The 16,560-nt window shown below is 40.4% G+C and overlaps 1 protein-coding gene across 3 annotated transcripts in view; it reads left to right on the top strand.

The window, feature by feature from the left end:
- The window catches only part of LOC142571930 (uncharacterized), a 107,939-nt gene extending 97,378 nt beyond the window's left edge, over window positions 1–10,561 (top strand). For all 3 annotated transcript variants that reach the window (XM_075680657.1, XM_075680658.1, XM_075680656.1), the window contains 6 exons: window positions 382–567; window positions 1,198–1,916; window positions 2,039–2,152; window positions 2,811–2,973; window positions 7,229–7,328; window positions 10,234–10,561. In XM_075680657.1, the coding sequence (XP_075536772.1) occupies window positions 382–567; window positions 1,198–1,916; window positions 2,039–2,152; window positions 2,811–2,973; window positions 7,229–7,328; window positions 10,234–10,385 (1,434 nt within the window). In that variant the 3' untranslated portion in view covers window positions 10,386–10,561. The remainder of the gene's footprint in view (window positions 1–381; window positions 568–1,197; window positions 1,917–2,038; window positions 2,153–2,810; window positions 2,974–7,228; window positions 7,329–10,233) is intronic.
- Window positions 10,562–16,560: the final 5,999 nt, after the last annotated feature.

The raw sequence follows: 16,560 nt of genomic DNA, 5'->3' as shown, positions 1-16,560 counted from the left end.
CATTCAAGACCCTAAAAAAAATCTGATGCCTGCAGTTGGCAGAATTCAGTCTTCCTCCTTAAATGCAATGAATTTCATTCAAAGTGGATCATTGGTTGTCTAATAGAGCATTTCTGCGTTCTAGAAGTGTTTGAACAGTGAAATTAAAGTTGGCTTCAAGGTAAAGCTTCTTCTTAAACAAGCAGGGCAGGTGCTACCAACATTTAGTGATGGATTTGCCTGCAGCAGCAAACCATATATTCATGCGCTTGCAAGAAGGGATGTCTGTCAATTACTCTTCTTTTCTTTTTCTCTCCGTTTTCTTTTTATGTAGCTTGTGTTCTGACTGACAACTTCCACATCCTCTCATCGTTCGTTTTTTTTTTTTTTTTTTTTTTCCAGGTTGCAAGAAAAATCGCTGGAGATCAGCCGGGGACTAGCAGTTATGAGGTCTTTTTGTTCGACAGTTGCAGCTCAGGGCGAATCGGTGCAAGTGATTTGCTGATTATACAAAAGCTTGCTGTCCCAACTGAGCTGCCTCAGCTCAACTTTGATATCAGCCTTCCACATGAGTCGGAAGTTCGGAAGGTATGAAGTCATCCTGAGTAAGCCAAAGTAGAACAGTGTCACCCACCTGTGTTGGCACTGCGTAGGGGCTACATTAACCTTGGTTTGATGTCATGTATACTGAATTCCAATGTATTTAATTACTCCCATCTCTTTTTTCTTTTTTTGTGCACATGATTATGTATTTATTGATATAATCCTTTTCGCACTTTTTCCTCATATGGCACTTGTTCCAAATTAAACTCCATATATCATCTTCTCTATCACTTTTTCCCTATTTTATTTATGTTTATTTTATTGCAACTTTCTTCTCCCATATCTTTTCTTTAGCCTGTATATTTATCATGGCCACTGGGAAGTGAGACAGTTACGATGCTTACAGATCTTCATTACCTTCTTCCTTTTGTCCTTAACAAACCTATTACTACTGTTTGACTCTCACTCGTAATGCACACCTGCTATCGTAGCCTGAAAAACAGTCGCATGCCAAATTTGTGTGTAAATTTACTTTTTGTTAAAGTTACGATTGCATTCAGATTATTATTGCTGATGACAAATTTGCATGGCACAACATTAATTTTTGAGCAGCCAGTATCCCCAATTTATTTGCTTGACGGTAATTATGCTTGTCTGCTCCTTCTGCTACAACAGGACGAGGCTTTGCCACAAAGTGAATCAGATGACGACGATGAGTGGGTGACATCTGACTGCAAAAAAAGGCTGGGAGAACATCTGTTTACTGTATCGGCTAAATTTTGTGACCAGGTTCTGGCACCAGTAGCTAATGAGCAAGAAACAGATTGTCATGGCAACTACACGGCAGCTACTGATCTTTTAGTACAAGATCCAAGCCATGATAGCGACACATTGGAGCATATAGATGGTGTGTGTCCTTCCAAAGCCATACCAGCAGTTTCAGCAGTTTCAGAAGCTTGCAATGAGATTGTATTGGGGCATGAGAATAGTGAGTGCCTGTCCAAAGCCATCCCACCGGCATCTACACAAGGTCATGATGGCAGTGCCTTTGAGAATGGAGAGTGTGTGTGCCTGTCCAAAACCAGATCAGCAGCTGCTCAGCTCATTGACCACCCAGAACTTGGTGGCAGCGCTTTGAGCCTGTGCCTACCTACTTTAACCTCAGCTGCGAATGATCAGCCAGAATGGCCCCATCGTCATGACGATGCACTGAAGCAAAGGGACACTACTTGCCTCTCCAGTGCCAGAAGTACAGACGTGGTGCCGCCAAAGTTACACAAATGCATTGACAAGAAGAATGTGGCAAAAAAGAAGAAGGCTACCAAAGTGAGCTGGCAAGATGCCTTGAAAACTGGCCTCCAAACTCTGGATTCCCAGTTCAAAACAGCATCCAGGTACAATTTGCTAGATTTTGACAATCTGCTACAATTTGAGCTCGAATCACTGCAACTACCGGTTTTCATAACAAGCAAGTTTCCCTTGACTTTCTTTTTTCTTTTTCTTTCTTTTTCCTTAGCTATCAGCCAACTGTGCTATGGTGGCAAGATCGTAATTTCGTGCATGTGGACATCCCTGTCATGAATGTAACAGATTACAAGCTGAACTTGACTGCAACTGCACTGTGCCTCAGGTCAGCCTTCCCCGTTATTGACTTGGCCCTCAATCTCAGTGCTATCATGTCCATAGACCTAACTGAATTTTAGTGCTTGTCTAGGGATAAACGTAAGGTGTGAGAAACTAGAGAACATTTAATCATTATTGTTAGAAGTCACTGATATAACATTGTTTTAAGCTGTTTTATGTTTAAAATGCTGTAACATTGCTATGACCTGACAGTTTAGACCTGATCTGTTTCTGCAGGTTCTGCCTGAAGGAATTTGAGCTTTATATTAAAGCCACAGGTCAGGTCATTGCATAATTTCCTTTAGGCAATGAGCAGATGACACTGTAGAAACCATCAATATGAAGTTGCCAAGAAACAAGTTTTGTTTACACCATGGCAGCTTGGGCTAATCGACACACCTGACAGGGGAATAATGTGAAAAGACGAAGAACAAGAAGCGGAACAGACACCAGTGCTGGTGGGTGTTCTGTTCCCCTTCTTGTCCTTCGTCTTTTGAGGTTTTGTTCAGTCTCTTGCCAGTTCACTTTACACTGTTTATGTGCATTTAAAGCTTGGTTTTCTTTGTAAGCTTATTAAAGGTGTCACAGGGCCTTTAATTCATGAGTACATGTTTTGGTGTAGAGTGGAAAGATGAGTTTTACGGCTGTTTTTGTCATGGAAACAGGATTACAACCACAGAGCGTGATTTTCTGGTTCATGAAAAGCTGTTTGCTGCAATTGAACCTTCACAAACAAGCCTAACGAAGAAGGAGAAATCCCTGACTGTTAACCTAAAGAAAGCAAAGGCCGAGTTGAAATGGAAGTTTCTGACAAGACACAAGCGAAAGGTACGCCTTTTTTAATTTTGTCAATTGTTGTTGGCTCTGACTTCTATTTACAAACTTATTTTTTCTTGTCTTTCTTTTTTGGCATGCTGACAAGTCATCAGCAATTTGTGTTTATATAGTTGGCTCATATCCAATGTTGGAAAGGAGAGAAAATGGAATATTTCAGAAACCTGACTTCTGACCACATCTTAAACATATGATGGTTATAGGAGGAAAGTTCATTGAGCGCTGCATGTTTCTAGCAGCTTGCAAAGCAGTCTAAACTTAAAAAGTTGTTTTCATATTGTCTAGTAACCTCTTCTGGCCTAGTTAATTTTATGATCTTTTTTTGTCTGGAGAAGCATGCTGGATATCATATTGACCACAAATAAAAATGGGGGACAGCGGAAGAGAATACAAAAACAACATGGGTCCCCATCTTTATTTGTGGTCAATATGATATGCAGTAAACACCAACTAGGCCAAACTGAAGTTCTTCTGAAGCATGCTGGAATCGCAGATACAATTGTGCATTTAAGTAGTACTGCCAATGACTACATAAACACATACAGATCAGGAAAAAACAACATCATTTATGCTTTTCAAAGCTGTCTTTAGCGCACTGTATAGGTGCTTTATTTATTATTACAATTGAATTATTATTTTTATTACTACAACTGTTAAATAACTGACAATGTACTCTTAATGTAATAAATTGAGTACAGTGTGACAAAATTTCTTAATTTTTGCTGTAAGCATATTGTCATGTTTCTTTTTCACAGCATACAGGACAGCACATGTTATAGGGATAGATTTTCATGTTTAGTTGCAGGACAAGGCCACTGCAACCGAAACAAACACTTGCAATGATGATTAGGCTCTCAATAGGAGTGTTCGATTAGTGAAATTTTCTGATCAGATCAAATATGAATATTCAAGATAAGTGGGCCTTCACACCGAAACGAGTACCTCATATTTTTCTACTCTAAATAAACTACGGAAGAAAGGCTGTGCAGAGATGTAGAAAACGTTGAAATGGAATCCTATCTGGTACCCTATGGCTATTGCAGTATTGGAACAAATGTGCGCTATGCCTCCAGGTGCACACAAAGTATTGTGCTTGTTGAAGGAACGAAGTGTACTACCACAGTGTCGCACACCTGTTTGCAGGAATGCAAACGTGATGGCAGTGGCCAAGTAAAAAAAATATTTTGTCTAAATTGGGCCAGAAGATTCATAGGCTGCCCAAATGAAAAACCAAAAATGAGTGTGCTAGAATTAAATACTTCATGCGTTTGCTCAGAAACTGCTTGCTGCCTCTGCGCTGTAGCTGCGATTCTCATGTAGCAGAATCATTCAGAACACTCACTACTTGCACCTGTCTTGCTTCATGTAGAGTCGAATAAAGTGTTGCTATCATTTATGCTTGAATGGAAAGGGATATTCGGCAACTTCAAATAAGGACTTCTTGAACCAAGTACGAATCAAATATACAGGATGTCAACCAGGGAAACCTGGAATTCTCAGGGATTTTGAATAGTCTGGAAAAACTCGGGGAAAGCTCAGGGAATTTGTGCTTCAATAAGAATTAGCTGTCATTTTTCTGAAAGGGAACGAAAGTTGCCCTACTGCTGGCTCGAGTAGAAGAGAGGAATCGTAACGGTCTTTGACGCCGTGTCGTCGACTGGAGGAGTTGCCAGTGTACAGTCAACGACCGATTTTCTTGACGCCCGATTTTTGTAAAACGCCCGATAATGCAGACGGCTTCGCGGCACCACCACATGCCTTATAGAGTCAATGGGTAAGAACGTCTGTAATTTCAGACGTAAGTACCCCTCGCTGCCCGATTTTCCGGACTTTTTGCCGCGACCGTAGATCCGAAACGGCATTAATCAAAGCCAGCACCATCATTTTGATTATCTCGCCGCCTCGAACCAGCGCTTTCGCACGCAGATCCGCTGGCAGAAGTAGCCACCACCGCGGAAACGCCAGGTTTAGCTGCGTCGACGTTCGCTATTAAGGTTATTGCCATTCGGTGCCGTGTTTTTCATTGAAAGAATTCACCGCTGTCAGTAATGGCACCGACTCCGCCTCTGTAAGCCTCGCGATTGGCTTTGAAGCTTAGAAACCATGACGCGTTGCATAATGCCGGTTCCCGAAAGGCAGCTTCGCCTTAGCAAAGCGATGTTACGCGGTGAAGCATACGTCAAGTATTGCGGTGAAGCTTAACAAGCGTGGGATGGGGCAATTGTCACGGGACACAGTACGTATTCCATAATCATACACGCGTGCAAGCGCCGTCTCCTGTCACAGTACGAGCACCGATACGCCTAATAAGTGTACTGGCTGGCTTTCAGAGCTTTTTCGGACGTGCCTGTGAGGATTTGAGCCCTTAAAAGCAGTAAAATATATGCATTTATTTCTTTCGGACTGCCCAATTTGATTTCTTGGACGTTTCCGTGGCCCTTAGAGAGTACGAAAAATCGGACGTTGACTGTACAACTGACCAATAGGATGCTTCAAATGGTTCGTGGGGCGAACGCGCGGCGGAACGAGGACAAGAACAGAAATGACCGATGCATTATGGAATGATTGGGAAAGGAACAGTGTCACCTCTTCTTTGGAGGAGCTCGAGCTCAAAAAGCAAAGTGTTGGCTGACGCAAAGACACAGGTGACCCTCATAAACCAAAATAAACTCTTGAAAGCAGTGAAACACAAAACGGAGCCATTGTGCGTGGGCTAAGAATATGTGAGGACCAGTTGAGGTTTACTTTCCAACAACTTAAAAAATCTCACTTGTGAAGTTTGCGCCTAATACCAATGATCTTGCTTTCACTTGATAGAAATAGCTCATATTCAAAAATATTTGCTTCTGTATGCATCTATTTTTATTCATATTTGAAAATGTTTGACTCGATTTACAATGGGCTTGATCATTTTTCTTTTTCGAATATATTTTATTTGCTGTGCATTTTACTATTCCCTACCTTCAGTTTTCGATTTTGAATAAGATAAACACTACTCCTTACTATTCAAACTGAATGAAGTTTTTAAATTTTTTTTAAATGCTTACTTAATTGAGAGTGACAGCATCAGGCGATGTGGTGTCAACCTGTCTTGACATATTGTCTTGACAAGTTCTGTGTCGCTCAGGGAAAACCTGAAAAACTCAGGAAATTTGAAAATGTCAAATTCGTAGACACCCTGATATAGTAACAAGGACTATTTTATTCATATTTAGAATTTCAAATATCAGTGCACCTTTATTTACAGCTTAATTATGATCTGCAAATGCTACTTCAGTGTACGAAGGAATAGCCCTTTTAAAGGGACACTAAAGGCAAATACTAAGTCGATGTGGACTGTTTAAATAGCATTCCAGAAACCTTGCAATGCTTGTTTTGTGCCAAGAAAATACTTAGTTTACGAGAAAATTGTATCTGAAGGGTCTGAATACCTTTATCACAATTCAAACCTCCTGTCACCCAACCGGGAGAGTGGTGACGTTGCATTTGCCATCACCATCCTTTGCTGCCTTTGGTGAGTAAAGCGGTGCCCGACAGATGGTGGTACCAAGCCAAGACAGAGTGGAGGGTGCACCGCTGCAGCTGTCCTTTGGTCAAGTGGCGACTGTTCGGGCATCCCACAAGGAAGTTGAATTCTCTGCTACTTGCAGTCTGTGCAAGTTTCGCAAGTCAGCAAAGCCAGCGCAGCGCTACACGACAACTATTAAAACGCGAAAGCGTGGGCGGCGCCGAGTCGTGCGAAAACGAAACCTTTCGACCGATCATGTCGTTATCAGGGTTATTTAAATGAGTTCTTTTTTCTAAAAGCGAAATAGAACTGGGCAAGTAGCATTTTATTTCGTCTTATAATACAATACAAGGGCGTTTTGTGTTACGAGTAGTTGAGTACTAGTGACAGAATTTAACTGAGGAGTGCTGTCGTCATCGGGCAAGTACTTGGATGGCCCGGGGGAGCCTCTAATCATGTCCTGCATTTACCTGCATTTCTTGATAATTCAGGCTGTGTTCGCGATAATATTGATGCCTTAGAGATTCTCAAGGACTAATCATCACTTTAACTTGACTTAATATTTGCCTTTAGTTTCCCTTTAACCAAAGTAAGAAATCACAACAGTTCATGCAAATTTATTTTATATTTCTTGAGGTAATTTATTTGGGTAAATACTAAGACCACCTATGAGCTGTGCTTAACTCAGACTGAGGTGAGCTCAATTTGTGGGGCAATAATTACATGTGATCCTGGTTGCAGATGCCGCATATTCGCTATAATTTGGACCATGTTGGAATGAGTGACAGTGATGATGACATTATTATTGCGTCCAAAGCTTGGAAAGACCCATCATTCACAGGTTTGTCTTTGCATGCTGTATTTAGAGCATGTTTGCTTTGATGCTGGCTGAAACCAAATCGGGAACCTTGTGATTATGTGGCTGGCATATATACTTTATGCATCCTTGCACCAAGCGAATGAGAGCGAAAAATTGCTGCATTGCTGTCATCCAACTAAATGAGAAATTATTTCCATTAGGCCAAATCTGAAGCAATATCCAGTAATTGCAGTTACAAGTCAACCTGAGGTCAGCAATTAACTCACCTCCTTGCCTTCTCGCAGTGTGCTCAGGAAACCTGTTTTACATAATTTAAACAGCTGCCTAGTTGCATCCAGTGTTGCCGTTTTAGTGATTTTGTTGCTAAGTTTAGTGGCTTTGTTATTTGCTTCATAACAGGTTTTTCTATTAGCGAGCAGCTACTTCTTTTTAGCAACATGAGAGAAAAATTTGTGACAGTTTAGTCACTTGGAAGCTAGGAATATTGCTTTGAAAGTGGCTTTTTTGAACGCACTTATATTATGAAAAAGCTACATGCAAGTGGCTGAAATTAGCTTTATGACATGTGGGCTTCTTGACCATGATAAGTGGTTGCCTTCGCACTGACAGTTTTCATATTGTGCTCATGCATCACAGCATGGTGGTCACAGTGCAGGCTCACAAAATGTGCTCATAAAATGGTCTTTTTTTTAAATGCATTTTACAAAATTGATTTAAGAAGGTCTTAGTGCTACAGATTGTGCAGTTTCACTAAATACGCTCGATTGGTAAGTTGATTTAGTAATTGATAGTTGATTTAGATTGGTAAGTTGAGAAGTAAGTTGATTTGCCGAAACCCTTTATAATAAATCTTTTGGTGATTTGGAATGCAGCGAGTGAATAATAAGACCTATTGACTGTGGAAAGGCGTAAATATTACAATGGCTAGGCTTGTTCATGCTAATCTGAATGTACCACTGCTGTTTTGTATGACTTTATCACCAATCAGTACTGCAGAGAGGTTTCACGTAGATTAAGAGGCAAAAGCAAAGCAATTTGACCTGTACAAAGGTCCTGTAATTGTCATTCCAGTGTGAAGTACATGTGGCCAAGCATGCATTGCAGAATTTAGGTCTCTGTACCAGTGCAAATGACTAGAAAATTTGCAGCAATAATGTAGACCAAGTGCCTTTTTGTGCTAGAAAATTGGGTTACTGGTGTTTCTTTATATTAGTCTGTATTTGTAGGCTTACAATCTGAAGGTAAGCAAAGAATTGCTGTAATTGTCCATTGTTATATAAATGTATTGGCAAAGTAAACGTTTACACCTGGTTGTTAAATTAACTGTTTATTGCTCACCTGCAAGGAAACTAGACGAACTTGAAACACTTTTAGATTATTTATGCCATATTAGCTTATGTTACAGAGCTCCACAGTGTCTGCATTATCTAAAGTTTAATCAACAGTTTTAGCAACAATTCTGGCGACATTGCAGCAAAATTTAGCGACATGCTATGGAAAAATTTACTAACACTGGTTGCATCAGTTCATGGTTCATATGAAAGACAATGAAAAGCTACTAGCTTTTCATTGTCTCAGGCTTTACGTAGATTCATCCTCCACCAACTTTCAGAATAATGATTACTTGATTGTGTGTTTAACAGGTGGTGATAATTTGTGCTGTGGACTTGTATCTTCAAAAGTTCCCAGGCCATAGCATATGCAAACACATTGACTTTGTGTCCTGCAGCAGTGCTAGTATCAGCTTCTAAGAGTTACAAGGCTTGGAAGAGGGAAAGGGACACTATTTCTCACAGTTCACAGCTTCTGGGTGTCAAAATTGCTTCAGAAGCCCTGCTACTCATCTGCAAGTCATGTTTGCGCATGCTGTGGCCTGGGAACGTTTGACTAAAATTGTACTTGGTTAGCTTCTCATGTAATTGCCACATCACATAAATAAATGCTTAACCCATAACTCATGTTGCAGGAGTATGGGTCAGTGCTAGGAAAGTTGAAGTCCAAACACTTGAAGTACCGTAATTTCCGTACTATAACTAGTGCTATATTTTTTCTCAAAAAAGAATTTTTGACGCTGCATTTTATACAATGGTGCGACATATATATGCCTAAAGCCATGCATGATAAATGTGGAATAAACGTTGGTTTTCTGCACCTAAGAGGAGTGCTTGTTGAAGCTTTTTTCTGCTGGAGTTTGCAGTTCGTGAAAATATTGTTTACAGATATTTGATGCCCCGAAATGGTTAAGTATGGCATCTTGTGATAAGCATACAATACAAGCATGCATAATTGCGTTTGATCACACTAATTGAGTTAAAATAGCTGCATCTTATACACCGGTGCGACTTATATACCAATTTTTTCTTCAAAACTACCAAGAAGGGCTGGGTGCAACTTATACAAAGGTGCGACTTATAGTCCGGAAAATATGATACTTGCAGAGTTCAAACCTCTTCAGGTCTCATTAGAACATGCATGTGGCGATAATGATCTGCTTCTTGAAATGTATGCATCGGATTTGCTGGCTGCCTAATTTAGATTTGCTTGAAGTCCAAAATGCCTTTCTTTAGGTACACTATTGTATTTTGAATTAAACTAATTGAACTTTAAGAATTTTACATCCACATTAAGCAGTTAAGTCAACCTAGCACATGCATTTCTGGGGACAGTGGAGATTGTGATGCCGCATATAGTGATTGAATTCTCCTGAGAGTGTATGTGTGACTTCATGAGACAGCCTTTATTATTATTATTGTTGTTGTTATAATAATAATGGGAATACCATACAGAATTCACTATGGAGAGAGAGAGAAAGCTATTTGATGAAATGTTTACCAAGGAGACATGTTATATTATGGGTAGTATGTAGAGCAATAGACATTGGTAAGACCCCATCCTAAACTATGCTTTTTCCTTTTTCTGTTTTCAGTCTGTGAACGTCCTCAGAAGGTATTGCCTTTTGATCCAGTGGCCCACGAAGAAAGGACAATGGAAATTGAAGCTGCCAAGAACATGGATGATTTCTTTGAGGAGATGTACTGCAACTGCGATCCCAACAATATTTTTGAAGACCTCGACTAGGCAACGGCAAAGCATGCATGCTTACCCCTGGAAACTATTTCTGCAGCATGGTCTGTGCTGTGGCACAGGTCGTGTTTTTAAGCCTCATTTTAATATATTTTATGTACACAAGAAATACATCTTGTGTTGCTGTTTGAATGCCGATTAGCTTAAATAAAAACACATTTCTTCTTTTATGGTCATGTGTCTACTTGGCAGAGCAGAAATACATTTTGTGTTGCTGTTTGCATGTCAATTTACGTAAAAACACATTTCTGCCTTTCTGGTAATGTGCATACTTGACAGAGTGCGAGTGAGGCTGTTTAGAAAGCAACGAAGTTGAGCTAGTAGGTATGAATTCATTGCGACCTAGCAGAACAAGGAAACATGTACATGAGAGGGGGGTACAAGGCGTTGATAATCTGTATTGTACTTGATTCAGAGTTTCTTTATAAATTCAATAGAAAGATGCCATAGCTGTGATGTGAAACGAGTTTCACACTAGCCAAACTACTGCGTGACTCTACTTTGGCTTTTATCCATGAACTCCACATTCTAGTAAAAAAAAAGGCATTGAGCTGTGTAGACTGTACAACCTGTTTAACAGATGACTGGCACTTTATTAGAGTAACAGAATGAATAGCAGGTGAAGTGAAGGAGATGTAGTCGCACGTGGTAGGAAATAGAATGGAGTGATCAGATTAGAAAATGTACAGGTCTAGGTCAGTTTATGCTGACTGAGAACAGGGGTATACTTGCAGCTTTTCGTAAGAGGCCTTTGCCTTGTAGTGATCTTAGTCAGATGACTATGATAGCTCTGTGTGATGGTTACCACTGAAAACAAACTGCAAATAGTGTAATTCCAATTAGTTTTGTACTGATATTGTGAAATATATTAAATGGATAGAAGAGATACATAAGCAGCTGGATAAGCTTACACTGTGGCTACTGCTTTGAAGTAAGAAGTACATGTGTGTATTGTACTACTGAAAATTGAAATGCTCTCACAGGGTGTCTACCAAGTTGACATTTCCAAATTCCCTGAGTTTTCCAGGTTTTCCCTGAGTGCCTTTGCACATTTCCATGAGTGATGCAGAACTATGTTTTATGTCAAGACGGGCTGAAAACATATCGCCTGATTCTGTCACTCTCGAATAAGCACATGAAAAAAATAAAAAAGCAACTTAATCCAATTTGAATACTAAGGAGTAGTGTTTATTCAAAAAGAGAATAGAAGGCAGGGGATAGTAAAATGGACAGCAAATAAAGTGTCTTCGAAAAAAATTGCAAATGAAGTCGGACATTCACAAATACGAATAAAAAGGAGATGCACATAGAAGCAAATATATTCGAATATGAGCTATTTCTATCAACTGATAGCAAGCTCAGTGGTATGAGGCCCGAACTCTGTCACAATTGACCGAGTTTCTCTCTCAACCGCTCGTAAGTCAACCTCAACTGTCCTGACATATTCTCAGCCCAAGCACGACGCCTGAGTGTTGTGTTTCACTGCTTTAACGAGTTTATTTTGGTTTGGATGAGGGACACCTGCGTCTCGGCATCAGCCAAAACTTTGTTTTTTGAGCTCAAGCTCCTTCAAAACGGCGGCAGCAAGCTTCCTTTCGTTTATTCCTCAATGCGTATATCATTTCTGTTCTTGTCCTCCTTCTGCCACTCGTTCGCCCCAAGGACCATTTGAAGCATCTTGGTCAGTTGCACAGTCCGCGGCCGATTTTTAGAACTCCCTAGGGGTCGCGAAAATGTTCGAAAAATCGGCCAGTTGGAAAAAAAAAATAAATGCGTGTCATTTACTGCCCTTAGGGGCTCAAACCGCCACAGACACATTCGAAAACGCTCTAAAGGCCTGTCGGTACACATATTAGGCATATCGGCGCACGTACTGTGACAGGAAATACCGGGTGCACGTGTGTATAATTAATGAATACATACTGTTTTCCGTGGCAATCGCCCCTTCCCACGCTTGTTATGCTTCACTGCAATACTTTTGCGTATGCTTCACCATGTAACATTTCTGTACAGAGGCGAAGCTAACTTTCGGGAACCGGCATTCTGCAACGCGCCGTGTTTTCTAAGTTTCTAAGCCAGTCACGAGGAACCCAAAGGCGGAGTCCGTGCCATTGCTGACAGCAGCTAATTCTTTCAATAAAAAACTCGGCACCCAACGGCAAGAAGCTTCATAGCGAACGTCGAAGCAGCTAGGCCTAGCGTTGCCGCAGTGGTGGCAACGGCTGCCAGCGGATCCGCGTGCGAGAGTGCCGGTTCGAGGTGGCGAAGTAATCAAAACGGCGGCGGTGGCGTCTGATTATTGCCGTTTCGGACCTGCGGTCAGTGCAAAACGTCCGGAAAATTGGACGGCGAAGAGTTTGCGTCCGAAATTTCACACGTTCTGAAACGTTGACTCTATGGGGTACGCGGCGGTGCCGCGAAGTAGTCCAAATTATCGGGAATCCGGAAAGTCGGTCGTTGAGTGCACACTGGCAACTCCTCCAGCCGACGACAGGGCGTCAAAGACGATTCATTACGATTCCTGTCTGTTGCTCAAGCCAGCATTACCGCGACTTTCGACCCTTTCAATAAAATTGCCGCTAATTTTCCCTGATAGAGGCCCAAATTCCCTGAGTTTTCCCTGACTTTTTCCAGACTACTCAAAATCCCTGAGAAATCCCGGTTTTCCCGGTTGGTAGACACCCTGTCTCAAATGCCTAATAATGCCAAGCTGTTAACTGTTGTACAAACTACAGCTACTTCAAGAATTACTACAAAGATTTTTTTTTCTGTTTTGTATTATCAGTTTGCTATACTGCATGAAAGGTTTGGAGAGAATTATATGAAGTCAAAGATTACCATGCTGTGGAAAGTCCAGGATGACAGCAGCTGTGAAAATATGGCACTCGGTAATGGAAGTCCGAAGGTCAAGGATGGCACTGATTGGAAATCTGCATATGTTCATTATGCTACTGATGCCTCCATCCAGTAGTGAAGCAGTTCAGAATGGGATGTGCTTCAAGGGCTCCAGTACAGATATCTGGGTGCGACGAATCCTCAGTAACGTAAAACCTTTCTAGACAGGTATGTAGGTAAGATGAACTGGGAGGTGTGGCTTTGATATGATCAGATTGTTGACTGCATTTCCAGGTTTTTACTACAGTGCAAAGTCGAATTATACTAATTTAACATTAATGAAAAATAGAAAAATTTAATGTTGAAAACAAGCATTGTTCATTGCACTGAATGATGCCACTGCTGACCATGAGTTGCATGTTCCTCTCCCTGCTGGCTTGTGCAGCTGTATGTTTGTTGGTGACACTAGCATTGTTTGTTAAAAAAAAAAAAACTTCACATCAAACGCACATGCTGTCGATGCATGCAATTTTGCTTACTTTCATACTATGCAATGTGTATTATCATGGAATGTTTAGGCTTATTCACGACAAAGGCCACAACTTTATTGTCATGCAATTTAATTTGAGGTTTATGCACTGCGTTGTTCACAAGCTATGCAGAAATTCAAACCCCAAAATCAGGTGGATACACAGTGTGACATGTATACACACAAATGTTGCACAAGGACAAGGGTGATGTACGATGCTTTCTGAGGGAAGATTGGTGATGACAGGTGTATGCACAGAAAGATGCGGCACATATCAAGCAACATTTAGGGATTCTGTACCTCTTGCGTCACAGTGAGACAAACCCATCCTGCAGGATTGGCCAAGAATGGGCACACCCCAGTGGCAAATACCAGATGGCTAAATCAAAGGAAATAAAATAAATCAAAGAATTTGTGAAATACAATTCACTGTTCTATTAACAAATTGGTGTGCTTGAGAGGTACCTGTGAGCCAACATCACATCTTCAGGTTTTATATAGTAATTGTAGTGGGACATGCCCATGCTATAGGGCTAACCAAGAACGGGCACACCCAGTTCCTCATACTGAGTGGCTAGCTTCATTTACTGAGTGGAAAGCGTCATTTAGGAGATGAAAACAATCATTTTATTTGAAAGGTGTCTAAGGGCTTTCGTGATATTACTGTGTCAAGAAAAAAAATAAAGAAAGGCACTGTACTGTTCTCTAATTCTAACCTTGTAGCTTCTTTTATGCAGTGTTATGTTCGTGTACAAAAAGATTCCCAGTTCTCCTGCGTTGTCCTTGCATTCAAAATAGCACTGGAGACTTTCAACTACATCCCTTGCCATCTGGTCTGATTCATTAAAGCGCACTGAAACAGTAGTATCGGTGTCTTCATCAATAGGATCATAGTCTTCATGACGAACTTCACCAATAATGTTTTCAACTGTGTCTGCAGAGCAGGTAACAAAGGCATCATTGTAGCTCTTATTCCTTGTTGTGTGAATGAATAGTATCAGCCTGACTGAAAAATCCTACTTATACTACATATAGTACTCTCTTACTCCTCTGGGATCATTCCTTGCCTATGAATGTGTTCAATCATGATGGAAACGCCATTGCAACACCAAAACAATTAATTTTCATTAACTTTCCTGCAACTTTCTAAAGGATTGATCTTTTTTTTACTATACATATAGTCTCACTATATGACATGTTTGTAGGACTTTTCCCATTCCATATGCTGATGAGGTAAATGATAGATTTGGTTAAAGTTTCGTTCAACCAAAATTCAGAAAAGATGGATTCTATTTAATCCAAGTTTGTTAATATTGTGCCTATGGGTGGCCAACCGAAAGTGATACCATTTGTTCCGTCTATTCAGTATTTCAGTTTAAGCGAGTTCATTTATCTGGAGTCCACTTAACTTTACATAGCTGCCATCAAGACCAGAAAAACCGCGAAAGCCAGAGTGTACCACATTGCCGATGATTCAGACCTAGCAGTCATTAACTAATTAGCATTAATTTTGTGCCTCCCTTAACCCATTTCTTCCATCATGGTATCATATTACACAATGAGCGAGTTAAATGACTTCCTTCAGAATAGTAATCACTCTCTTATTCATTTCAATACGCGCAGCCTCCGCAAACATCACAGTGATATTTCTAGAATCTGCTTTCAACTCTTTCATTCACGTTTTCAATCATTGCTGTCTCAGAGACCTGGCTTAGTGAAGTTGATAAAAACTTGTACTGTTTCCCTTCTTATAAATCAGAGTATACCCACAGGCAGTCCAGTAACTATGGTGGAGCAGCTGTCTATATCTCGTCTGGAATCCCGTACAAAGGAAGACTCGACCTCACATTAAGTATTCAAAACTGCGAATCAGTTGGTTGGAATTCGATCCTAACTTTCCTCTTGCGAACATAAGTTTAATGGAGTCATCCTTGAGCTCTGTCAGTTATTTGTCTTGTTTTTAGGGTTTTGGTTACAGATGTCTTATCAATGTTCTGACTCGTTCTGTTCGTGGGGATTCTAGCACTCTAATCGACCATGCATTGTCTAATCTTCTGAATTCACCTGATGCAGGAGTACTGGAAACTGACATTACTGACCCCTTTTTCTGTGCACTACATCTGCACACTATTCCTATTCTTACACTAAACTTGTCTTTGATAAAAAATTGTTCTCAGAAGCTGTATCTCACACTGACTGGTCTTTCGCTCTTTAAACCAATGATCTGCAGGTAGCCTTCTCACGATTTCTGACGAAGTTGTTATCACACTATCATACCTACTCTCAGATAAGCAAATGCAAAAAGAAAGTAGCTTCACCTCAACATTCATGGGTCACCGATAGTTTGCTAAAGGCCATGCACACATGAGAAAAATCTTTATAAAGAAACAAAAAGACAACCATTCAATATAAACCTACATGCATGGTACAAAAAATCCTGCAACACACTCTCTTCATGGCTTAAAAAAGGTAATACCAAATATTATGAAGAAAAAAAATACTTAAATGTGGTTCTGACATAAAGAAAAAAATGGCAAATAGTGAATTCATTTTTGAATGGGAAGCAAGGAGCTGATAGCATAGCTAAAATAACCCATGATGGTAATACTTATTTATAACCACTTATGATTGCAGATGCTTTCAGTGGTTTCTTTTTTCCTAATATCTCCACTCTAGCTGAGCAGAACTTATATGCATCAAAGCGCCTTCCACAATCATTTTATATGTCTCCAGCCACTCATGATGAGGTGATATCAGTAATCAACAATTGAAAACTGACTAGTGCTGGACTAGACAACATTTATC

This window comes from Dermacentor variabilis, chromosome 2, assembly GCF_050947875.1.
Source record: "Dermacentor variabilis isolate Ectoservices chromosome 2, ASM5094787v1, whole genome shotgun sequence".
Lineage (NCBI taxonomy): Eukaryota > Metazoa > Arthropoda > Arachnida > Ixodida > Ixodidae > Dermacentor > Dermacentor variabilis.
This window is presented reverse-complemented; position numbering and strand designations above follow the sequence as displayed.